The sequence below is a fragment of the Tetrao urogallus genome (genome assembly GCF_951394365.1).
Source record: "Tetrao urogallus genome assembly, chromosome: 3".
NCBI lineage: Eukaryota > Metazoa > Chordata > Aves > Galliformes > Phasianidae > Tetrao > Tetrao urogallus.
Window position 1 is genome coordinate 49,207,605 of NC_136815.1, and position 25,805 is coordinate 49,233,409.

Consider the following 25,805-nt stretch of genomic DNA (forward strand, 5'->3'; position numbering starts at 1 on the left):
TGTTATGATGCTGTGCTCAGAACCATAGAATCACCATGTTTGGAAAAGACCTCCAAGATCTGAAGGCCATTCCCTCTAGTCGTACCTCTAGTTACACAAGAGAAGCAGATGACCCCCACCTTGCCACAAAGCTTGTATGGCTTTTTTAGCTTTTATTTTGATGTTCAATTTTCATACTGGCCTTAACTAGGAGATTATCTGTCTAATTCCTAGTGATCATACAATCATAGAATGGTTTGGGTTGGAAGAGACCTTTAAGATCACCTAATTCAAACCCTCTTGCTATAGGCAGGGACACCTCCCTCTAGACCAGGTTGCACAAAGCCCCATCCAGCCTGGCTTTGAGTGCTTCCAGGAAGGGGATATCCACAACCTGTGTGAATAATCTCTTCCATACTGTGCCTCACAGTAAAGATTTTCTTCCTAATACCTAGTCTAAATCTATCTTCTTCCAGTTTAAAGACATTTACCCTTGTACTGTAGCTACGTGCCCCACTGAAAGGTCCCTCCCCAGCTTTTCTGTAGGCACCCTTCAGGTACTGGAAGGCCACTATAATATCCCCCTGGAACTTTCTACAGGCTGAAAAGTCCCAGCTCTCTCAGCCTGTTCTCACAGAGGAGGTGCTCCAGCCCTTTGATTATCTTCATGACCCTCTTCTGGACCCAGTCCAACAGCTCAGTGTCCTTGTGCTGGGGGCCTCAGAACTGGACACAGTAAAATGATACTCTTCTCTGTGTTACTTAACTCTCATTCTGACAACATGGCAAGCTAGTTCAGCTAGACTGTTCTCCACTGACGTCCTGTGGACCATTGGGTTTTTCCAGTCTCCCTGATGAGAGCTGAAGTCCAGTAGCAGTTCAATTTGTGAATAATAAACTCTTGGAACTCATACCATGTTTCGCTAGCTCTGGAATGCCAACTCCAGTCAGAATCAATAAAGCATGTTGTTATTAAATCTGCTTATTAAAATGAATGGCTCAGTCACTAAGTGAGCGCAGAACAAAACAGTGTTACTTTTCCATGACCACTTTCCAAGGAACATCTACTCAGACATTCAAGGGCCATATTTAGCCTGCTTTGGTTCAGACCTTAGGCTTGCCTATTTCCTTTTGAGTTTTGGATGCTCTGTACCATTTTCTGGCATTGAGGCTAACTGTCTGAAAACTGTCTTTGTTCAGCTCCCATATAGAAAGACCATCTCCAGACTGATAGTTTGACATGGGCCTTGATCCATGTCCATAAACTTTGTGGAGAGCAGTAACTGGCTGATGCTAAAGCTTTATTTGGGAGCCTTTCAAACCATTTAATCAAGAGGATGGTGTACCATTGGTTTACTTAATATCCTGATTTGCTTAATATCTTGATACAGCCTACTTGGATTTTAGGCAGCTCAGTCTCTAGCAAGTCAGTGAGCCTGTTCTCAGCTATTACTGTGTCTCAGTAAAGCAGCAGAACTGTAGAATCATTAAGATTGGAAAAGACCTCTAAGATCATCTTGTCCAACCACCAAACTGGGAGCACAAAGTTCCTGAAGCAGCCAACAGACCCGATTTTAGGACTTACTCCTTTCTCCCAGCATTTTAAGTATGTTGGTTTGATAGTCATTGAATAAAAACAGAAATAATTGTCAGAATTAAGATAAACTCCATTTTATCAGACAGGTTCTTTCATTAATGTTCTCCTGTTATTCTTGCTCTTCTGTCTGCAGTCAGTCACTCTTCTGTCTACAGCAATCTCAGTAGAAGGGCATAACATTGGGTGGCTTGGGTGGTGTGGGAGTGAAATGTTGAAATACTCTCAATACTCTGATCTCTAGCTTCTAAGGGCATTGCTCAGACCATTAGGTTATTCTTTAAAAAAGCAGGCATGACTGAGTTCCAGCACAGAACCAACAAAGTGCTCCTTGAAAACACAAGAAGGGATGTGTTGTCTTGTATTTACTGAACTATGCCAGGGACTTGGTTTTGCTTTACTGTGAGCTGTGGAATGACTGAAGATGGAATCTCTTCAGTGTAGGTGCATTTCCTTTAGTGATTGCTGAACATGATTGTTTGGGGCTGTACTTTCTAGAGACATTTCAAAGTAATTTTTTTAAGATGGGTATCACGGTAACCATGTAGTATTTTTTTGTGTGTTTGCAGCCCCAGTGCTGAGTAAGCCATCCAGAATTCCTGTAAAGCTGTGGTGCGCTTTGAGCAATTGTTCAACTATTTAACTAAATAAACACTCAGGTCAGTCTTGCAGGTCGTACTGGAAGTTCCTTGGTCCCTTTGGATACTGGAGCCTTGAAGATATGCATCAGTCTTTCCGTGCTTTATCACAGAACCATCTGTCATGGTTCTTGATATTTGGTTGCTTTTCTTCTGGAAGTGTTTAACTGTATACTTTTTATGTGTCTTACAAGTGCTCCAAACCAGTGACCATGATGAAAGTGTATGCTCATTGCACTGTATAGCGAAGGGCTGAACTATCAACCAGAGGTAACACAATAACATGTGCTTGTTTTGTTTATACATGCCACCTATAAATATAACACATTGTAAACCAATTGGCAGTAAAAGTAGATCCTGCAGCATTGAATTGAAATGCTTTACAGAGAAAAGTGAATAGCCTTTAGGATTCATCTAGTGCAAATGGGATGAAATGCAAAGTTTTGCATTTATGAGCTAGTAACAATCATATATTCTGCAAGATGGAGGCTCACTTTTGGAAATAACAGGAGAAAAAAAAGGTATTAATAGCTTGTGGTGAGTCATCAAAATGTGGCATGGCTGTGAAATTGGCAAATAGACTGCACAGAGCAGGTGGATTCCCTGCAAAGGTGACAGTCTATAAATGCCATTATAGAAGACACTGAAAGGCCCTCATAAACTGCTATGCATTTCTCTGATCTACAAATACTGGTTTTTAGTAGTACCACAGCAGAGAGGTGTTATGGCACGAATGATCAGGGAACTGGCAAATTTGTGTTACATGTGAAGTGATTGAGAGAGCTGGACTTGTTTTGGCCAGACAGATAACATGAAAAGAAGATGTGGTTGTTTTCCAACTTATATTAGAGGAATAAACTTCAGAAAGAGTAAAGAACAATTTCAGTTAAGGGAACACGTGAATGAACATGTAAATGGATCAAATTTAAACCTGTGATAAACTGAAGCTCTGGAACAGATATGGACATAAATGTCAGGAAGGTGATGCTAGGTGCCTTTAAAGAAATTATTGTATGATTCAGTATTTTGTGAAAGACAGTCACATGGCACTGTCATGCCAAAAGTCTCCTTTTCATTTTTCTCTACTTGTCATCCCCAAGTATGGCACAAGCTTTATTAAGAGGGTCACACATAGGCCAGAGCTATCTTCATCAGAGGGCTTATAAGTCTGTTCTTTTATATAATTCAGGTTACAACACAGAAATAACCTATACCATTTAAGCTGACTTTTCCATAGGTTCTCTTGCAATAGGGCACTCATACGGCAGTTGACCTTAGGATTTTTTTCATCTGTTTTTTTGTGAGGAAATGTGTATGAGCTCTTTATTCTCTAGCAAACACTAAAAGATTGCATTAGAAAGGGTTCTGATACTGATACATAAGTGCATCAGAGTTTACAGGAAAAAAAAATTGGAAGGATCTCCTAACTCTTGGTATAAATTGTATTTGATTGAACTGTACTGTAAGGGTTTAATTTTTTTTTTAGTTATTAAGTAGTATTAAAGAAGACAAAAGAATAAAGAGGAATGCAACATGGAAAGGGGAAGAAAAGCTATCAAAGTGCTTGGAGTGAAACAGCCATTTCCCATACTAGATGGTGAAAGATTATTCATTTCCCTAAACATTATCATGACAACTTTCTTTCTGCTACAGTGTTCATTTAAGCAGGAAAGGAAATCACCGGCATTTGCAACAAGCATCATGACTTTAAAGCATTGCTAAGTAAAAACTAATCTGCTCAACTGGATTACATTAAATGACATGAAAAACAAAGTCACTTACTGGGCTGTGCAACTAAAAGCAGCAACTGTTCAGTCAGCAGCAATATAAATGCCTCAGCCTGAAACAGTCTCAGAGAAGAATAGGCTAGATGTCTGAGGCATTATAAAAATGTTGAGTCTGGGGAGAAATTGCCACGGGGAAATAAGATGAGGGCGAATGAATTGTGTTCTCACATCTAGATCAGGAGCGGTTTTCAAGATTGGTCTCATGAGGTTGTAGAAGCACAAGGCCAGAATCATCTGTATTTAACAGCTGTTCTAAGCTTAAACTGTGCAGAATCTTTTATCTACAGCCAAATTTCCTATGAGAAGAGCTGTACAGTGTCATGCTGCCAGGGCTTCTATACTGCTTAATCCTACCAGAATCAATCCCAGTGTAGGAGGAAGGAGTTACACCTTCACAGACAGAAGAAAAGGTCGGCCAGGTATTTGTCCACATAAGTCTGGGGACAATGCCACAAAAGCTGACTGGTTTTCTCTATCTGCCTGCACCATTCTGCACCGCTGATTAAAGCACCCTGCAGAGCCTTTCTGCAGAGAAGAAAGGATGAAAATCAACACGGACAGTAATCTCCATTCCCAAATTGCTGGACCAGGACCCGCTGCATTAAAGTTGTGTAAAGAGATGATAGCATTGAGAGAAGAGAATTCTGTTGTGGTTATTTTTGCTATGGTCCTGCTCTCCCACAGCGGAGTTGGCAAGAGAAAATGTGTCTATGCCTGAGGTTGCCTAAGTGATACCTCTGGGCTTTTGAGATGCAGCTTGAAGCATATGCCTATGCTGCTTTCTACTGAATCTCCTGTGAAAGCATAGCAGCTGGGAGGAGAGAATGGACAAATGAGACATCTTAACCACCACAGCAAAGCTGTTTGAGCTGGTTGCTCAGTGCTCCATGTTGTATCCCCTGGATGAATAGATGAGAAACTTTGTCTCCTCTGTGAGTGCTTTAATGATCGGTAAACAGTTTTCAAGCTTTGAATCTTAAAACCTGTTGAAACTGTCTTGTGTATTCATTTAGCTGTCTCAGCAAATGATTTTTTCCTGTGCTGCGCATAAGCCAGCAGGTTGCCGAGAGTGCATGAAGAAGAGAGAAAATAAGCATTCTCCCTCAACTTAAAACCACTCATTTAAATACATTTGTTTGCTTTAACCCCCAGCCCAATTCAGTAGTAGGTTTCCAGTGCACAGCCTTGTGGAGCATAAAAAGATCTTACTATTTTCACATTAACATTGCACTGTAGATCCGTTAGCAGGTGATCTCCTGTTGTGAATACTAATTCTTCATTTCTGCACAATATTCAGGCTTCTTGCTCAGTTTGCATGAAAGTATTACTTTGCATTCATAAATAAGAGCTGTGCATGTCCCTATAGTTATACTTGTGAACATTGTTAGATTTCAGTGTCCACACCTATTGTACGTTCTCCAGGGTTTAAGCATAGCATGTTGGGAGTTCGTGTCCTAATGGGAAGTGTTGATGTAGAGTATTGCTTTCTTGTAATCCATTTTTCTTACCAGAAATTATTTTTTAACTTGTAAACCCCTAAGGACATTGTAGAGGGTATATAAATCCTTATAGTGTGATTTTACATGTATACGCCGTATGTTTGTTTTTCTTGGCTTTTGCAAACTATGCATCCCTAGGAATTTGCAAAGAACAGATTGAAAATCATGGCTCTGGATGCGGCATTGTTTATAATAAACACAAATTGGGAGTTGAGAGGAAAGCAGTAGTGTATCTTATTGTTTCTGTATGGGTGTAGAAGTAAGGAAATCTTTCTGTTCTTTGAGGCAATTGCTTACATTCTCAAAGTTGTTCTTACACTTTATCTTTGCACTGGTATTGATTTTCTTCAGGGCTGTTCAGGAAAGAAACGGTAGTTTGCAAATGGGCTTAGACTTCCTTGAAAGTAGAAATGACTCAACCAAATCTTTGCATGAAGTCTGCCTCTTTTTCTCTTACTCCATTTCTTCTAATTCCAGTGCAGTGTTTCATCATAATGTATCCAGCCACTATGAACAGTGCAGAGTGAAAACAGCATAATATAGCATTTCATTAAAAAAAAAACCACAAAACTTAAATCTCAAAATTTAGTCAAAAGGACATAACATGTTGATCCTGTGTGGATTTAAAGAACTAGGAACATCCCGAATAGGGAGGTGTATCCTTATGAGTGTTTTCTTAGGAATCCAAATGAACTGGTCATTTAGATCATGGTAGATCTATTCTAGTTTGTGAAGGTTGGAGCGTAGCATTCTGTCATATTATACAATGAGAAAAAAGAGCTAGTTTGTTTCTTCCTTTCACCTGGACTTTCATAGTAGGAATGAACCAGGTAAAATCTGATGGCTGGAGTGGAAAGTGGGTTGTAATGAATTTTTCCATTCTAGTCAGAAGCAGACCTACAATTTGCAAGCTATAGTGAGCTATTTTTGAGCATTAGGGAGCCAGGCATACTCTTTCAGAAACGCTACTACTGATTTTGATGAGATGGGCTGCATGATGTCCCTGGTAGTTGCATATTGGTTTTTCTGCATATAGACACCAAGAATTTCATTTGTTTCTTCCTAACAGCGTTGTGCATCAGTACTTTCTTTCTCCATGACAGATTGAAAAGAAAGGATCAGTTAGTTCTGCCATGGCTTTCAGTTTTGAGTATTTCCTTCAAATCCCTTCTAAATTCATTCTTTCTTAGACTAAGCGATTTTAGACAGTTTTGCTTTCTTAATTTTTTTTTTTAATTTGTGACGAGACTTTACTCCTTATTCCATGCTTTTCAGTTGTTTTATAAATTGACCTTGGCAACCTGAAAACTGGTTAAATGGTGTAATGTTGGCTTATAAAAGCATCTTGCTTGCTGTTCCAAGATATTTTTCTCTCCTTGTATTTATGAACTTAACCATTTTCTTGTGCTCTTTTTAAAAAGAAATTAAGCAAAGAACATAAAGCTGATTAAGAAGCTTTGAAATGGTTGTTGGATTGTTGCAAGTGGAAGAAATGTAAACTCACTGAAAGCAAGTGTTTTGGCCTGGTGCCAAAATATATTGTCATAGTTTCAGCAAAATTCACTGAAACTGAAAACACCATTAAAAAGTCAAATCTTCAAGTATTCAATTCTTCAGACAATGCAAATCTTATTTTATGATAGAATGGCACATGTTAGCCTGCAGTAATAGATAAGATTGCTCAGTCCTTATGATTCAGTACTAAATGCAGGATCTGAAGGTCATACAATTTGTTTTGTAGTAACTTTGACTCACAGTTGTGCTTCTTTACAATCTGGTCATATTCTATTAAATCTTCAGTAATTCAACTCATTCAGGTAAATTGGCAGAAGAACAGGAACATATTAATAATCTTAAAATAATTTATATTCTGCTGCTGGTGTATTTTGTAAAAACCTTGGCTTTGTAAGATGGTAAACCACATGTACAACAGCTCAGCACTGGGAAGGAGCCAATCTGACTGAATCAAAGACATTTAGAATCAACTGTTAGTTATTTTCTATTTTTGTACCATGTAAGGTGGCACTTTTGTACAGTGTGAATACTATCTAACCTTTAATTATAATTGCTGTGTCCTTATGCTTGTTACAAATTTCTAATTACTAAATTGCAATGACATCAAAGAAAAAAAAGTGCTCAGATAAAGAAATCCTTAAATTAGTTAGTCCAAAAAAATCAGCAGAAAATATCTTTCATCCTGACCTAATTTACTTGAAATTCTGTGCCTGATGTGAAGATTAATAACAGGTGGCCTTTTAGGGAGTACTCAGCTTGAGTCTAATGTTCTGGTTGTTCTGTTATTATCCCAACTCTCTATAACTAAAGGATTTTTTCTCCCTGCCCTTTGTTCACAAAATGGGACTGTAATTGAGTTCATATTTCTCACCCAACCTTTCAGCTGTAATTAATATTTTATTATATCAGATTTTATCACTAAATAGCCTAGCAGCAGAGTATTGAGCCACACACACACTCTCACAAATGCCTATGCACACAAAAGCAAGACTGACTTATTGATGCCAAGCAAGTACCTTGTAATGAGTTACAGTTGAGAGAATACAACATACATTCATGGTACCCAGCTAATATTCCAAAGCAATTTAGAACTGATCTTATCTTTATCAAACCAGGACAAAGTGAATTTAGGTTACAACAATGAAATATTCAACGCTGCATCCATTTATTATATCAAATGCGTGGCATCAAACAAAAAATGTCTGTGTAAGAGCACCTGCTATCTGCTTTGCTTTCATTACTAATTTTATCAACAGTTTAAGTCATGAGTGTTCAACCTTTTGGTTTGCTGGGGCCACATTTTGTGAAGAGGAATTGTCTAGGGCCTCATATTCATAAGTCGCTCCAGAAGTAATCCGTCCTATTTATTTACATGGAAACTACAGCAGATACAATGAGCACAGTAACATTGTTTGATAGAGAAATTCTCAGCTACAAAACAGTCTCTTTCAACATAGTCTCCACCATTAGCTATGCATTTTTGTCAGTGATGGGCAAGAGCCAGCATGCCATGCACATCATTCCTGCACTAGTGGAGATGATCCACTGTTGTCATTGCCACTGCTGAACCACATCACCCACCACCTCACTGTGCTCACATCTACTGTTTGGTCTCCATAAATGTTCAGCAAGTGTCAGTAAATGTTAGTTTGTGCCATTTTTCTACATGGAGGTATTCAGTGACACACTTTTGCTTCACCAGTACTTCCATGTCAGCCACCATTCTGTCAGACTGCCCCTCTGCTGCCATCTGTCACACGGAAACAGCATGTAACAAAATATTGGTGGGAAGGTTCAACCTCTACTGCCATACTCCCAACATCCACCTCTGATGTTGTGTCACAACATCATAAAATGGGAGACATTACTTTTAGAGCAGCCCTCATAAAATATATAATACAGTTAATGTATATGAGTAACAAAGTGTTTTATTTTTTTAGATTTCTTTTTTTAAACATAAAAAGGAGAGCAAAAACCCCATAAAACTACTGGGATATCTGTCCTTGTTTTTGTAAAATTAATGCAATGCCCTGGTTCAGCGGCAGTGGTTGCTGTTCTTAATGAGTTCTCCAGGTGTTATCAGAGGTGTTTGATCAAATTCTGTCCTTCCTGTGCTTCATCATTGAAGATAGTTGTTCACAAATGTACGTACTGCCAAAAATCAGTAACATGAATAAGGCATGACTGTGAAATGAGGGATATTTCTGTCTGCTAAGATGGGGCTTATAGAAATCCAGTAGAGAGACATAATCAGATTTTTCTCTCTCTCCCTTTTTCCATCTGCATCTCTTCCTCTCACCCATCTTCCTCTTACCTTCCTGTTCCAGACAGGTGGTTGCTTAAAAATATAGTCAAATTCAGATACAGGCCAGTGTAGAAGGCACACTGTGCTTGAAATAGTTTCTTTGGTATCAGGAAAAGTAACCTCTTAACATATACTCTTAAAATATATCTCTGCAACATATATATATTTTTTTTTCATTTGATTGTATACAGCAAAGTAGCCCAGATTCTGACTTCTTCCCCAAGAAAGAGGGGACAGCTCTGCTCTGGAGGAAGAGCAGCAGTGTCTACTCAGACAGCTAGGAGAGGGGATGACTGTGCTGGTTACTGAAAATGTTAGTCTTACTCCTGCAGGAAGGATGACCTAGAGGATGCTGCACTGGGGCATGATGCATATTGAGACCGAAGTTGATTTCTGGTTTGGGCAATCATGGAAACTCTCATATGAAGCAGCTTTGTTGTTGTCTGTGGAGAGTAACTCGTTTTTCAGACATCCCTTCCATGATTACCACCAGAAGATCTCAGAATAGCGGCTGTGAAATTTTTGGTGGAACTATTGTCCTCATCACTCCTCCCTGGATTTTATTCATTTTAAAGCCATGTTGTGAACAGGCTGCAAAAGAAGTACGAAGCGTCCCCATTTTCTACTGCTCTGCAGTGGAGTTGGTCTTAAAGCCCGAGAATCCAAAGACTTAGGGTAATTCAGTTTAGACCAGAATCATTTAAGTTAGTTATGATGCTATTTGGGCTTTAAATTAAGAGCATAAAGGCTGGTGGAGTGAGATCAGTAGTATCTGCTGTCTGAAGGGACTGAGCCCTTATGCTGAGTAGGAATAAAACCTGCTTACTGGTAAAGAGAAGGAAATGTTCCTTGGCTTGTGTGTGCTGCATAATTTACCCAAGATACTGAGTTAAGCTTACACCAAAGAAAGCAAGGCTTATGTGTTGTGCTGTTCTCCCATCGGTGTTCCTTCCTTCCTCATCGATTCTGAATCTCTTGTCAATTTTTTCAGCAGATTTGAAAAAACACTGTGAATGTTGCATAAATATTATGTTTCTACCACATTTTAGGATCTTATGGTACAGAGGAAAGACCCAGATTGGTATCAGTGCTGAAGGACAGGCTTTGTTACAGTTAATTTGGTCCATCAGTAGAGAGCTGCAATTCAAATACCAGCAAGCCCATATATAGTCCAAAAACAGCCCCAGCATTTTTTGCCACTTTTCCAGCCAATATTTGGGAGATATTGAAAGGAACTGAGCATATTGAGGGTGGGAGATGGGTATCACAGGCAGCGTGTGGAATATAGATGGGGTTATGGTATGTTCTTGGGCAAACATCCTCAAGTTGACGCTTGTAATGTCATAGTCTATTTATAGGTCATTTGAGCCTAATTTACTTTCAAGTGGCATTGAAAGAATCTAGTGCTGGGTCAGTGTAAATTGAGTGTTCTTATTCCATATACATAAAAGAAATGTCAGTGGAGAAGTTTTATACTGCCAAAAATAACATAGTGATGTGCCTTTTAGAAGGGCTATCATCTTGTATATACCAGAGTTATATATGGGAGAAGCCAAGTATCAATAGGTAGAACAGTTCGTAAAATACTCTGTAGATCATCACAAGTGTAAATAGATCTCTTAACAGGGTAAATAGTTTTCCCCCAAAATCTTAGAAAAATAAATTGGATGATTTGATAACATAATTATGAAATCAAACACCTTTTACAAACATACTGCATGTGATTTATAAAGAGTAGCTGAATGTAACTTCTTGGAAAATGCATTGCTAAAAATTTGTCTCTGTTAGATTGGCTTCTTTTTTATTTTAATTTTCCTCCTCCTCATTCTCTCATTTCTTTTTTATCAAAGGTAACAGTACATCTCAACCCATTTTCAGTATGTTCCATTCTTTTCCTTTTTGTTTTCTTCATTCTCTACATTCCCGCGTAGAGCCATGTATCTTCTGTATGCTTACATGGTCCAATGTTTACTTAGTTTTGTTTGCTCAGTTTTTCTTCCTGCTTTCACACACACAGTTACCTACCTGCAAGCTGAAACTACTGAAATGTGTCCTCACAGAAAAAAAGTATATATATACACCTCCAGGCACCTTCCTTAGGTTTTCACTTGCAGGCTGTACACTGTAGCTAGATTTCACTGATACAGTATGGAGCACATCTGGGGAGATCTGTGATCAGAGATGTCTTTGCTCATTGAGCAAATACACTAGTAATGCCTGAGAGAATTTATGAATGCAGAGCCAAATGCTCTCTTGTCTTGTATTAGTTATACCTGTAGAAAATTGCACGGAGTCACTGGGGACCTTAAAAGTCATCTAGTCCAACAGCTCTGCAATGAACAGGGACTCCTATAGCAGATCAGGTTGCTCAGAGCCCCATCCAGCTTGACCTTGAGTGTCTCCAGTGACGGGGCATCCAGCACCTCTCTGGACAACCTGTCCCAGTGCAAAGTCATGTGAAGAAATACCATTACAAGTAGGTTTAATTTTATTGTAATTTTGCACTAAATTTGTTCTGTTCAGGACTTCATAAACTGTGCAAAATCTGCATATTTCCCTGACATATGACAGTCTGAAGAATAAGCAGCCAAATTCATGGATCTATATTAAGTGTGGAGAGCCCAAGTCACAGAGAGGATGTAAGTCTAGTTTGTATAGTAGTTTTTCCTGTAGCCTGCAGTGATTTTTAATTTTTTTTTTTTTCATTAGAAGAAATAAGAAAATAAAGCTATCTTCACATTGACAAAGGGGAGTAGGTTATTTCAAAGTATTGGAGAGCGACTAATACATTGTTATCAAATTATCAAGTTGGGAGGATTGGCTGACACGCCTGAAGGCTGTGTTGCCATTCAGCAAGACCTGGATAGGCTGGAGAGCTGGGCAGAAAAAAGCCGGATGAGGTTTAACAAAAGCAAGTGTAGAGTCTTGCATCTGGGGAGGAATAATTCCATGCACCAGTACAGGCTGGGGGATGACCTGCTGGAGGGGAGCTCTGCAGAGAGGGACCTGGGTGTCCTGGTGGATGACAGGTTGGCCATGAGCCAGCAGTGTGCCCTTGTGGCCAGAAAGGCCAATGGCTTACTGGGGTGCATTAAAAAGAGCGTGTCCAGCAGGTCGAAGGAGGTAATCCTCCCCCTCTACTCTGCCCTGGTAAGACCTCATCTGGAGTACTGCATCCAGTTCTGGGCTCCCCAGTACAAAAAAGACAGGGATCTCTTGGAAAGAGTCCAGCGGAGGGCCACAAAGATGGTGAAGGGCCTGGAGCATCTCTCCTATGAGGAAAGGCTGAGCGAACTGGGTCTGTTCAGCCTTGAGAAGAGAAGACTGAGAGGGGACCTGATCCACGTCTATAAATATCTAAGGTGTGGGGGACAGAATGGTGAGGCCAGACTGTTTTCAGTGGTGAGTGGAAACAGGACAAGGGGAAACAGCTGGAAACTGCAGCATAGGAAGTTCCGCACAAACATGCACAAGAACTTCTTTATAGTGAGGTGACGGAGCACTGGAACAGGCTGCCCAGGGAGGTGGTGGAGTCTCTTTCTCTGGAGATGTTCAAGACCTGCCTGGATGCCTACCTGTGCAACCTGATGCAGGGAACCTGCTTTGGCAGGGGGTTGGACTCGATGATCTCTGGAGGTCCCTTCCAACCCCTACAATTCTGTGATTCTGTGATTCAATTCTGTGAAATTGGCCATAGCAGTACATAGCAGAAGGTAGCCCCATGGAGAGGAATAGGGAAATTACTTCAGAATTAAGGAATTATGAGCACAGAAATGTATGTAGCAGTTGTGAAGGTACAGTCACATCCATGTCCTGTTCTTCCTAATTCTAACATGAATTCTCCTAAGCTTGTATAGCAGTATGGTAGTATCACTTCCAAGTAAGTCCTAATTGGGCACTAGCATTTAAGTAATCAATAATAATTAACCATGTGGCTCTATACCTGATGGGGTGGGATAGAGAGAGAAGGGAAGTAAGAAAGAAGGATTTTTCATCAATATTTATCTAGGATTTGGTGAGGTTAGGAGGGCTAAGAGAACAGTTCCAATTCCCTGCAATCGGTGAATCTGCTTTACAGCAGAGCAGTCTCTTGTGTCACAGTAATTTTTGGCATTTTGTTTAACCATCACTTGCCTGAACGGATCAAATGGTTCTTATCAGTTTTATATGTTGTTCCAGTAGTGAACTAATACTTACTTTGAATAAGGATAGTTTAGCGTGTGTGTTGAATGTATTGATTTTGCAAAGGATGAACTGGAGAAAGTTGGACTACAGTCCATTATCAGCACACTGTATGTTGTGATATGGAACACAGACTGTCTACTGTTTCTTAAATGTTTACAGTCAAAAAAAGTATTGCGAACTAAATTGATTTATTTACCAACAAATCAAAGTTATGCTTTGAGTCATTTATGATAACTGAATTTAAATACTGAAAATCATAAACTCACAACACCTTTATGAATGGTACGTAATTGTCTAGGATTACAAAGCTGAAGATCTGCTGGGTGTTCTCTGCCTCTGACTTAATGTTCTTAGGTTGTCTGAAATGGTGAATCTGTATACTAAGAATTAAGGAAAAAAATGAAATAGATTTTGTCATCAGGATTAGGTGGCACCCATCTGGCCATGGAGCGTATGTCATTATCCCGTATTTCTAACTTGCAGATTTTCTTCCAAGAATTTTTGAAGTTCACACTCATACATCTCCCTTAAATCCTAGAAATCCTTAATTCCCGTTCACAGAAGAGATTTTTTTCTATGTTTGGAAGGAACATTCAAACCCGTGATGGTCTTATAGTGACCAATGCTTTACCACTTTCAGAACACATTAGTCTCTGCTTCAATTAAGATATCATGTAGGACAATTTTCATTCTCCAGGGAATTTAATGCATTGCCATACACTCCCCTAGCAACTGTCCTTTGAGGAAAGAACAAGCAAAATATCTTTACCTTTCAGTGACATAATAGTTCCCACAGGAGACCTGTCATGATTTCCTTTATATATGTACAGTGGTGCTAAAGAGAGATTTGCTTCGATGTTTTTTTTTTCCAGAAAATCCCCTTTGTAAATTTTGACTTTTCAGTCTTTGAAATTGTCCGTGTGAAAGAGTTGGGCAGTCACAAGAAGCTTAGGAATTTTACATTGAAAACTAGACACCATTCCCAAGTGGACTTGGGTCTATGAAGATAAAGCTATATTACGACACCTGAGAGTTTACATTTGGCTGTATCCCTGGAGGCTGAACCGGAGCTGTCTTATCTCCTCCTTTACAGCTGTTTAGGTATTCCTGTTCCGATTGATCTGAAAAAAGAGCTCCTTGCATGACAGTGGAGGTGCTGTCTAATGCTAGTCCCACTTGTGTTCAAAGTCTGATGGAGAAAGTTTTATGTCTCTCTGCAATTTGAGTATGGGACTTTTCCCATGGGCTCGAAACTTCAGTTGCTAGTAATAGTGCTCCTTGAGAACGAGCAGAGACACTGCCTTGGAGAAGCTAACCAGACTTATCTCTTGGCTCACAAAGTCAGAAAATAATGTCAGTCATCATTAGAATGAAATTGATTGTTTCCATTCAAGTTTCAACAACTAAGTAGCGCATTTTTTCAGTCCCTTTCCTACACCCTGGTAGTACCAACTGTCCTGCAGACTTAGAAACCTTCCAAAGATTGTGGAACTTCTGTTTTCTTAAAGCCTCCTGACTCAGAATGATAATGCAAACTACAAGGACTGCTCCAAAAATAATGCCTCCTATTTTATTATGTTGACCCATGATGTCAGATGTGGGATGTTGTTTGTTCCTTCCTGCCTGATTTAATTTCGAAAATGAATTTAAAAAAATAATGCAAAATAATAAATAATTTTTAAAAATCTAGTCTCATGTAGATTGCCTCGCATCTGATGTTTGGAAAGGAAGAGTCAACCTTCCTAAGTGTACTATGCACTCTATATTCTTTCAGAAATCCCTTATCCCAAAGTCTTATTCTCTCTTGGAACAATTATTAGTGCACCCAGTCCTTCTAAGCTATCAGCTCTAATCTTGAATATAGCTCTGGCCTCTGACATGCAGAAAAAAACACAGTTAAACACTGTCTGCCTTTCCCTTTGAGAAAATGTGCGAAATTCAACTTTGGCCACAGGGACAGGACTACTGTTCAGTCAATTCACTGTTTTCACATCTATGATGAAAATGGCAGCAGTTGGAACATGTTTTATTCAGTATATACAGATAAAGTAGGGTTGGTCACAGGAATAAATAACTGAAATAGTGGTTGATAGGTATATTAAGCCATTCTATTGTTTCAATCTGACTGCGTTTTTTTAAAAAGTATACAAATAAAAAAATATATAGATCTATAAAATATACCAATTATTTATGTTTATGAGACTAGGAAGATTATAAAGAGCAGAAAACTTCAAATTAGACTCCATGACATCACTGTTACCAGTGATGTAAAACTAGTGTGCAAAACTAGTCCAGCAGTTTACAGAGCTGACTGGGGCAGTGCTATTGAGTCTTAACAGCTCTGCAGGCTTTGTACATTACCTAGTTTCAATTTTTAATAGTTAAACTGGTCCAGAGGGAATAAGAAACTTTCCCACTCATTTTACAGCTGGAAAGCTGAGGCACAAAATTGTTTACTTGTCTAGGATTGCACACAAATATTGTATTAATACTAGTAAACAAATCCAGATAACCTTAGTTTAGATTCAGACCATTGGGCCACTTTTGTTCTGTTATTTTTTTTTAAATTCCTGATGATGTCAATAAATTGCTTCCAGTTAAGTGAAACATCAAGACCATTAAAGAGAGAAAAAATTGGGCAGATGTTCAATAACAAAGTAACCAAGCTTGTTTTCCCTTTGTTTTCAATTTGAAATTGCTTTTGGTGGAGTTGCATTTACAGATTCATAAACTTCAATTGATAAATACCTAGATTGTCCATTGTAAGGACTTCTGTTTTAAGAACCTGGAAATCCACTCTTTTACCCAGTAGATCTCTCTGGAAAATGACTTTATCTCCTTGAATGAGACTTTGATTAAATGGTGTGTGATCTACTATCTTCCAGTAATGTGGAGTAATGTCAAGATTCAGCATGTGACTAATATCATGATTCATTTTTCTAATATCTTAATTCTTTTAGCATCTTTGATTAATTTGTTAGAATGTTTTACTTCTTTCATGCTTTATTTTTTCAGCTTTGCCTGAAAAAAATTCTCTATATTTAGGAGGCATTGAAAGATTATTTTAATTTGAACAACTCACTTTAACTAAATATCTGAGAAGCCTGGTAATTCTAATTGCTAACCAAATCTGTGGTCCTCATTATGTTTAGATCTGTATCTCTGTATTATCATTTAAATTTGGAACCATTTTGGAATTGTTAAAATAAAAAGCAGTTCAAAAAATGTCTTTTTGTTTTTCTTTTTCCATGCTTTTTATCCCAACATTTGAAATGTTTGAATCGTAAGTTTACAGTAATTGCTATGTGTTTCGTTTTTGATGCAGCTCTAAATTTCAGTCAATATAAAAGTAGATTTTGTGTTCAATTTCCAAGGTATTGGAATTCTGCAGTAGAATTGCATAGTGTAAATTAAACACAAATTACGCTTCTTTCCTTCAGAAAGTTCAATGTAAGTCCTACCAATAGTTGAAATACTTTCAACACCTTTCTCTACAGTGTAGATTTTATTTTTTTGGATTACAGATAGGAAGACTTTATCCTCTGACATACAGAGGTGTGGAAAAGAAATAATGCAACTTCAAATAAACAGAAAATATGACTAATATCTCTGAGGAATAGTAAAGTTCTGATGCAATTCTAGCTCACTTTATTAGGTTTGGACCCTTTTCAGCATAGACAATTGGACAGTTACACATTAAAGAAAGCACCTAACTATAAGAATTAGTGATTGGATTATAATTGCAGTTGATTTAATTGTATAAAATTTGTTAGCAAGATGATCTCATTTATACAAATATAAAATATATCATTCAAGTACTGTCAGGTTTCCATTGACCCAGGTATTTACAATGTGTTAATTTACGTCAGCGAAACAACAGTGTGGAAAATGGGCAGCAGATAGGATTTAGTTGTTTTTCATTAGCACTTGGACTTTGATAAAGGGGAACAGAAAAGAGCTGGTTGACCTTTTAGTACTTAAATTATTAAAGAGAAAATAGATTTGAGGTCTAGATGCTTGCAAATCTAATTTGTCTTGTGGAGTAAGGATGAAAAGACATCTTGAGTTTGAAATTGCTCCAGTCAATTTATCTCTTTCTTTAATGTTTCTGAAGATGAATAGATGGCAGGCATTTAAAATGTAATATACACTGGAGTAGTGCATGAAGTATAACTAATATGAATTTGCAAGAAGAAAAGGAGCATTTTAATGACAGATTTGTTTCTAAAATACCTACAATCTCTAGCTATAATCACTTAGTGTAAAATGAAAAGAATGCTCATTTCAACTGATAGTGAAACAAGTCTTATTACTTAGCCTGGTCTGAGATGCTTCTTATATTCAGTTCTGTTGCAAGAAAAAAGGAGACAGCTCTCCTCACGGCTGACAGCCAAATCCAAAATTTGGTTTACTAGCCATGTTTTAGTGAGAACATGGGATTCTTATCTTTGCCGTGGTATTTGGCAGCTGTCCAGTTTAATACCTTGCAAGAGCACATGTTTGAAACATTCTCCACTTTTTATTTCCTCCAATATTCCAATTCTCAAACAGTATTTACTGTAGATTCACTGTAATTTCATAGCTAGAGGAGTTAACAGTCTTTCCTCAAAGTAGTCTGGAATCACCCTTCTGAGCTACTTTTTGTTCTAAAGTTATGTCAGCTGTTGATTTGAATTGCAGACAGGCTGCTGTGCATTGACCTTCCCTTACTACTTAGCATGGAATTAGTCAACTAATGGAAATCTTTCTGCTAAAAAATATAGACCTCGTTTTCCAGGGAATGTGCCGACAGTGGTCTTCAAGTAGCCCCTCAAGGTACTTGTTTGTCTCTATGGCTGTACCTAATTTTACTTAAACATAGATTTCTGCATGGGTTTCTTCTTCAGATTGAAAAATCCAAAATTAGGTGTCCAGGTGCAGATTTTTAGATGTGTTATTGTAGTCAGTAAGAACCCAGAAAGCAATTCAGTTGACCTGAAAGATTCCTTCTAGCTGGTCAGGTCTTTAAAATCTGCTGCCTGTACTGACTTGCTCCCTGCTGACTTTAATGGGATTTTAGAGTTGTTTAGACATCATCAAAAAGACACTTAGAGTGTCTTAACAGTAAAGATCTAATTCAGGCAGAAGAGGTAAACCCTCTGTCTTCTATACTGACCACAGTCACCCAGCCCAACCATCCCTGTGCTTACAGCAGGCTTTTGTAAACACAAGGATGATGGAGTGGGGACAACATGTCAGAAGACTGTGGCTATTGCCAGTTAAATGAATATACCCTGCACAGAGATTGCTGCTTGTTATGAATTATCAACTTCAAATACTGTAGATTGTTATTAGATGTAGATGGCATACAGAAAAGTAGACACATTGTCTCTTTAAGATCTGTTACCCATACTGACTTGCTTGCTTGGATTCAAGACTTCAGAAGACAAATAATGATTAAAAATCACTGGTCTCCAGTGAAGCAATAAAGTTGCAAGTAAGTCCTCTTTAGAGACATGGATGTCCCACTTCACAAATCTGAAAGCACTGACTCAGACTTTTACAGCAACTGTGAGGGTATAATGATTTCGCTGTTTGCATATACAGCAGAAATCACAGTTTCTTTGTTTCTGCTTGTATGTCCACTGCACCTTTACAGTGGAGAGGAATTGGCTACTCCCCGTGGGTCCAGTATAGCAAAACCTGCAACTATAGCCTGAATTGCTTTGCAGAATGCAGAAACGCTTAAGAACAAGATTATCCCTAAGATGGATGAAAAGTGCTTTGCTGAGTGAAAAAAACATCCATCAAAAAGTACTTCACCCTTGCTCAGTAACAGTTGATATACCATCAAAATTTTAAAAAACTTTAATTTACTTAATGTGTGCTTTTATAAATAGTTATGATGTCAACAGTTAAGCAAATAGTATTCCCTGTCTCTTTGTAATTTATTTCTTCATTTTTATCTAACTACTCATTTAATTTCATTTAGGCAAGAGAAACAGGGTAGAAGATGGTATCTATAGCTTTACACTTACTTCTTTGAACAAAATAATACTTAATTCTATGTTTTAGCACTAATCAAGGAAGCTTTTTTCTGTACAAGAGTTCAAACAAGAAAGTGTTCCATGAATTTGCTGAATGAAAAGCTGTGATGTATGAGGCTAATTTTATTTTTCTAAAACAAAATTAATTTATCTGAAAGCGTGAATCAATGCCATAAATTCATACACCTGAATACCAAAATGAGACTTTCTTCCCATTTTGTTTTCTTGTTACAGGCTGGTGGTGGTGGTGGTGTGTTTTTTCCATAAATACTGGTATGCGAGATTAAGGTCTCAGAAAGAATTGTCTGCCCAAGTGTTATAATAACGCATATGGTTTTTTTTAATTCTTTCCTTTCTATGCTCCTAGTGTCTACCAAATAGTTGTTGAAGAGGAACGCCCTCGGAGGACCAAAAAGACAACTGAGATCCTGAAGTGCTACCCAGTGCCCATTCATTTCCAAAATGCCTCACTTTTGAATTCCCGGTACTACTTTGCTGCAGAGATTCCAGCCAATGGCTTACAAGCTGCTCAGCCTTTTACTATTGGTGATAACAAAACCTACAGTGGCTTCTGGAATACTCCTCTTCTTCCTCATAAGAGCTACAGCATCTATTTTCAAGCTGCTAGCAGAGCCAATGGGGTAAGTCTTATGACAGTTGTGGTTTTATACACTGTGTGTAAATGGATAATTGGCATCAACCACCAAGATGCCCAGTGTAATTGCTAATGAGAAAATGAAGTAACTGTGAAATTTAACACATGAATTTTAAAAATAACAGTTTTCCTGACACGATCTAGCTTAATGATTAAAGGTTACAGGAAGAGCAGGAGAAAACAGCACATTTTGTCAATAGCGAGTAAACAAAGTAATGCATTGCCATTTTGTCATTATCTAAAAGCTGTCCAGTGGCTTTTCGTCTTTTTTGTTTTTGTTTTCCTTTCCTTTTCAAAGATAAAAGGAGTGCTGTGATTCCTTTTGTTAAATTTAAGCCAAACTTGATTGTGGCTTTTAGCACATCTGTCTTGGCCTGTCCAATCCCATTGCCTTAGTTTATACCATGTTGAACTCCCACTTTCTCATTTGGTTGCCCTTGCTGAATTAGAAATAATCTTTATTCTTTTCCTTTCTGCAATCGGTAAAAGAAAAATAACTAGATGGAGCTGGAATGAGAGTGTGTAAAAAGGCCTTCACAGATCATGTTTCATCAGGCTAATTTTTCCTGGAATTGTTTTTCATTTCCTGGACAGACCTACCCAGAGCCCTTCAATTCTTGATAAGCTTTGGCTGTCTGTGCTGACAGCCTGGAAATGTTTTCTGCCAGAAACCATAATGGTCCCTCTTTCACATTGCACTGACAGTGCAGAAATGTGAAACGCCATCGATTATTTTTTCTTTCTAAAATTGTCTAGCATGATGCTTAGAGTTATCCTTACCTGTAAGAAAAAGAAAAATCTCCCAAGGTCATTAAGTTACCGAAGTGAAAAAGCTGAACACTTGCCTGTGCTTCTGTGAATCATGTGCCTGTTTTCTTTACTAACTGAACTGTTTATGTAACATACCAAAACAGTGTTTGTCCATACTGTGAAAGCACAGTGGAGTTCCATCATAACAAGTTAAATATGTAACGAAGAACACTAAGTAAACACTTTTCCTGCATTGTATCAATACTTTTTAAGAGTAGAAACATGGATGGCTTTCTCTGCTTAGAAACACAAGATGTGACCTTTTTCCTCTTTATTTTACACAGGAAACCAAGATTGACTGTGTCAGGGTAGCCACAAAAGGTATGTTCATATTATGTGATGTATTCTGTAATTCGGACTGTTGACCTTTCCTTCTCTTGGTCTTGCAGAAGTGTTTTATGTTGCTAAAAGGTATCATTGAATCTGTTACAGAATTTTAAAGGATTCATTTGTGTCTCTAGCTGAGATTTAGGAAGTTTGTTTGTTTGTTTGTTATTAATAATAAATGTGCTACTAATTTCTAGTTGTTTACTTGAACACTTTCTCTGAAATATATTCTGGGGGTTTTTATATGATCTCTCAATGTTTTGGACATTTTTATATATAATAGATTTGTAAAATTGCCAGTTTGCAGAGTGCAAAGTAGCTACATGTGTATTAGTGAAAAATCACCCCTTCCCCATAAGCAATTATCTTTACTGCTTTAAAAAAGAAAAGTGGAGAAATTGTGTTCTTCATTTTCATGGTGTAGAACAGCTCTTTTTATTGAAATGTCAGCGCATCTTACTGCCATTTGTGAGAAAGATGGTATGGTCGAGGCAGTCCTAGCTATGAGTTTGATCCCCAGAGAGGAAAGGTAAACATATTGCTGATTTATTTAACTTCGAAGGCTAGGACTTGTCTCTAATTATCTTTGTACTCTCATCTTTTTAGCACCTCTAGCTAGTGCCAGCTTCAAGGCATGAAAAAGAGGTGCTGGGATAATATGGTTATGTGGAGATTGTAGTAGAGGAAAAGGAAAGGAAAGGAAAAGAACTGCTGCTAAAGAGGAATAGTTAATGCTTCTTTGCAGTTTGGACACCTGGTAAGAGTGTGACATGAAAAATTCTTCATTGTATCTCATAGTGGCTATTCTCAACGCAGCTGGCTTCAGCATGATTCCATTTCCATACAGATGATGTCGTTCCACCACCTCCAATATATCTAACATGATGGATTAGAATCTCATTACTGAAAAATAAATGAAATGTTAGCACGATTGCCTCTTTCCTTATATGAAAAATTTATATCTCTTCAAACTATTTCCTTTTTTTTTTCCAAGAACAAAGTAAGAAGTTTTATTTCCAGTTTACTGACTGCTTACTATACCATAGCAAACTTTCAAATATCTTCACTAAAGCCTAATAAAACATAAAATATATTAATATCATGTTAAAATGAAATTCTGTGCTGTTTTCTGGGAGTTTTGGTGTTGCCAGGAGCAGATTACATTGCCTCACAAATCATAATAGGTGATTAGGGGAATGGGTTTTAGATGATTTGAAGATTTGTAATCCTAATCACTAATGGATGTTCAACTGTTTCAATTACTTGACTGACTGAAAAACCTTACTCTCTCGATTGAGAAGTGAGGGTGACTTCATGGATGGGAATAGCTTCCATAGCAACAAGGTAGCACATCTGACAATAGGGAGATGAGAAATGCAGCTTTTATTTTAAACAAATCTCTGTACTTTTTTGCTTTGAAAGCTGGTTTCAGAATTGTTCATAATACCTTTGTGCAGTCTGTAAAGTCATACAAGGGGTTATTGTGCGAACTTGGAAGTCAGAAGTGTCCTCAAAGGCGTTCATAGTCCCTGGTACAAAATTTTACAGAGGGGCTTCTGAAAAGCACTGATCACTGTGCTTACAAATCTCTATTATATATTCAAACTATATTATTTTTTGAAAACTAAAATGTAGACTGTGACATACTGTAATATGATATTAATTATAGATATCTGTACAAATATTTTTTTCCTGTTTAGGTTCAGTAGAGGTAAGGAGAAAAGCAGACTTCTTACTTTCTGTAGGTCAGAAGTCACCACACCTGGACGCACTGAGTCACGCACTGATACAAGACGGAGAATTGTCCTGTCCCATTCGCAGCCCACATGTCTACATTTCCCCCATCACCACCACCTTTTTTGAGATCATATAAAAATCTTGATTCCAGCAATTGTAATTTAGGATCAGAATACTGGATTTTGTTCTCCTCCAGCTTCTGCTGAAGTCAGAGAGAACCTTTGCCACTGACTGTGCTTGGAGAAGGATCAGATAGCGTATTCCTGTGATGTAGAATCTTCTGTTCTTAGTTGTCTGTAGAGAAAGCTTTCTAGGACCTCTGTTACTATTTGGTGTATATACAAATGTGGAGACTGCAGGGTTTCCACTCCCATTACCTTTGACAAGATAATTAAACAAACAAACAAACAAAAATTGGGAAGAAATTTTCATACCAGTGGTAATAAAGGTTGTCGTATTTTGTTTGAGATATGGCTTTCATATATGTACTCTTTCTTCAAGCTAAATGGTTGTGAAATCTCAGCAGACGAACTTGAAAACATTCCAGAACTCTTCCAAGTTTATTGCTATCAACTTTATGGTGTTTTGTGATTTATATTAAGACTATATTTCCTGATATGTCTTACAACTCTGTCTGGATAGAGACATCTTGGCTATCTCCTAGGATTCCAGTTCTCAAGAGGCAGACGTTATTGTTCAAATTCTGCGATATTGGAAGGCTTTCATTAATTATGAGAGAGAAAAGGATATTATAGTATTTTAAATCGAATAGCAACAGTACTCAAGCAGCTACTATCAACACTGCGTTTCAGTGTTGCAGAGGGATATTTCAAAATATTATGCAGCAGCAGTTTTGAGTTTAATTGTCTGCAGATGGTAGATGATCTATTTTCCTCACTCGTTGCCACATTTCTAATAGCACCCAGGCTGTTCTGTGTAAATTAGTGATCTTTCATATAATTTTCTCCTTAATTTTCCAATATTTTTGCTTTGCATCATTCTCCAGCTGCATCATGTTGGATCTGACCTTTTAATTTTTTTTTATATTCCTTAATACATATGTATCATAGTGTGCTTAACCACTTAGAGGCAATCATAATGGCAAATAAAGAAGTACAAGATCTTATTATTGTGAGCACGCTAATACTTATCTGTAACAGTCAGACTGTTAACAGCTCTGACAAAAAAATCAGGGCACTTGGAACACAGACAATCCGAGTTTTTCAGCTTTTTCTTGTTGTAGTGGCAGAACATGAGGTGATGTAAAGCTTGGACCTCAGTCAGCTACAGACGTACCTAACTCAAAGGTGATAACTCAGTGGTCTTTCTTTGAATGTTGCAAGTTAAGTGTATGGGTAGTGTATGCGTTTCCAGAGCAGAGACCTAAGTAGGCCCAATAAAAATGAATCTAAGGTAGCTCAAGAGCATTTATGTGAAAATTATCTTAACAGGAAATATAGAAAAATATAATAAAATGAGATAATAAAATGTGAAATGAGTACAAATTACATAGGGAAGTTAAGACCAGAGTAATCTGATAGGCGGTAGCCTTTCACTTAGAAAGCCCAGTGCTGCAACCAGCAGAGCCTAACAGTCTCCAGTTTCCTCAAACACATTTTATGTAAATAATGTGCTTTGAGTACTCTTCTGGAAAGTCATATACAAAAACTCATTTATTCACAATAACCAAACTAACAACTGAAGATGAAAAGAAACTTGTGCTGTTGGGTTTTTTTTTGTTTGTTTGTTGGTTTTGTTTTTACCTTTTCTTTTTTGTTTATAAGAAGTTCAGACAATAAACTATTGACCAAGATTCTTCTTGCTGGCCTAGCTTCAGTCTGGCTTTTTTTTCCCTCATGCATGCTGACCTGGAAATCTTCCTTTGCCTTAGCTGCGATAATCGTGACTCAGCTTACAACACCATACATTCGCATCGCCCCTGCTGCAGGCGACGACCAACTAACAGGTCAGAAGTTCAAGTATAGACAAGTCATCATGCCCATTCTTGTCTCCTTTTGTTTGGCTCCTTTTCCCTGATGATTTCTTCATTCTCTGCTCGTAAATAGTTTTCTGTGTTAAAACTTTCTTTTTGTTTGTAAGTTTTTCTTCAGCTCCATTATATTAAATTAAATTGTGTGCTTGGCACCAAAACACACACACGCATGGCCGTATGTACAACTCTACTGCATGTTTCCATTATGTGTGTAATCTATGGAATATTCTTTCAAGCCTAATGTGAAGAGATCTAGCTTCACTCCATGTGTAAATTCAGTCATAGTTTAAATACAAATATCTACCTATGTACTTGCTTTTTTTTTTTTTCTGTTATTAGATCAAGACACTAGTATATCTGTCATTTATTTAAGGTTCACAAGTTGCATGTATAAATTAGAACAAAGACCTTTCATTAATGTTTGTCATTTTATATTTTCCCATGGTGTATTGGGAAGGTCAGATTTTCTGTCAACATTTCAAAATGCATAAAATTTAAAAAGAAGTAAAACCGATTCCCTCGTTATGTCATATATGAATTCAAGTCTTAAAATAACCTAGGGTGTGAGATATGAAAATGAACAGAGCTGTAAGGTTTCTAGATCTAATTGTCATAAAAACTCAGTGCAGAAGTGAGACAATTACTGGGCTGAGTGTGGCTTGAAGGCCAGTTCAGAACGTACCGAAATCCTTACAAACTCAAGGAAACTTCATTTTGTTGCAAAAAAAAAGTGCAAACCCTTGTATTTTCAAATA

General features: G+C 37.7%; 1 protein-coding gene across 1 annotated transcript in view; it reads left to right on the top strand.

The window, feature by feature from the left end:
- The window catches only part of PTPRM (protein tyrosine phosphatase receptor type M), a gene marked incomplete at both ends in the record, with an annotated part of 447,044 nt that overhangs the window by 256,822 nt on the left and 164,417 nt on the right, over nt 1-25,805 (top strand). Inside the window, 3 exons of the mRNA XM_079533291.1 lie at nt 19,896-20,169; nt 21,278-21,314; nt 24,949-25,023. Coding sequence (XP_079389417.1) covers nt 19,896-20,169; nt 21,278-21,314; nt 24,949-25,023 — 386 coding nt within the window. The remainder of the gene's footprint in view (nt 1-19,895; nt 20,170-21,277; nt 21,315-24,948; nt 25,024-25,805) is intronic.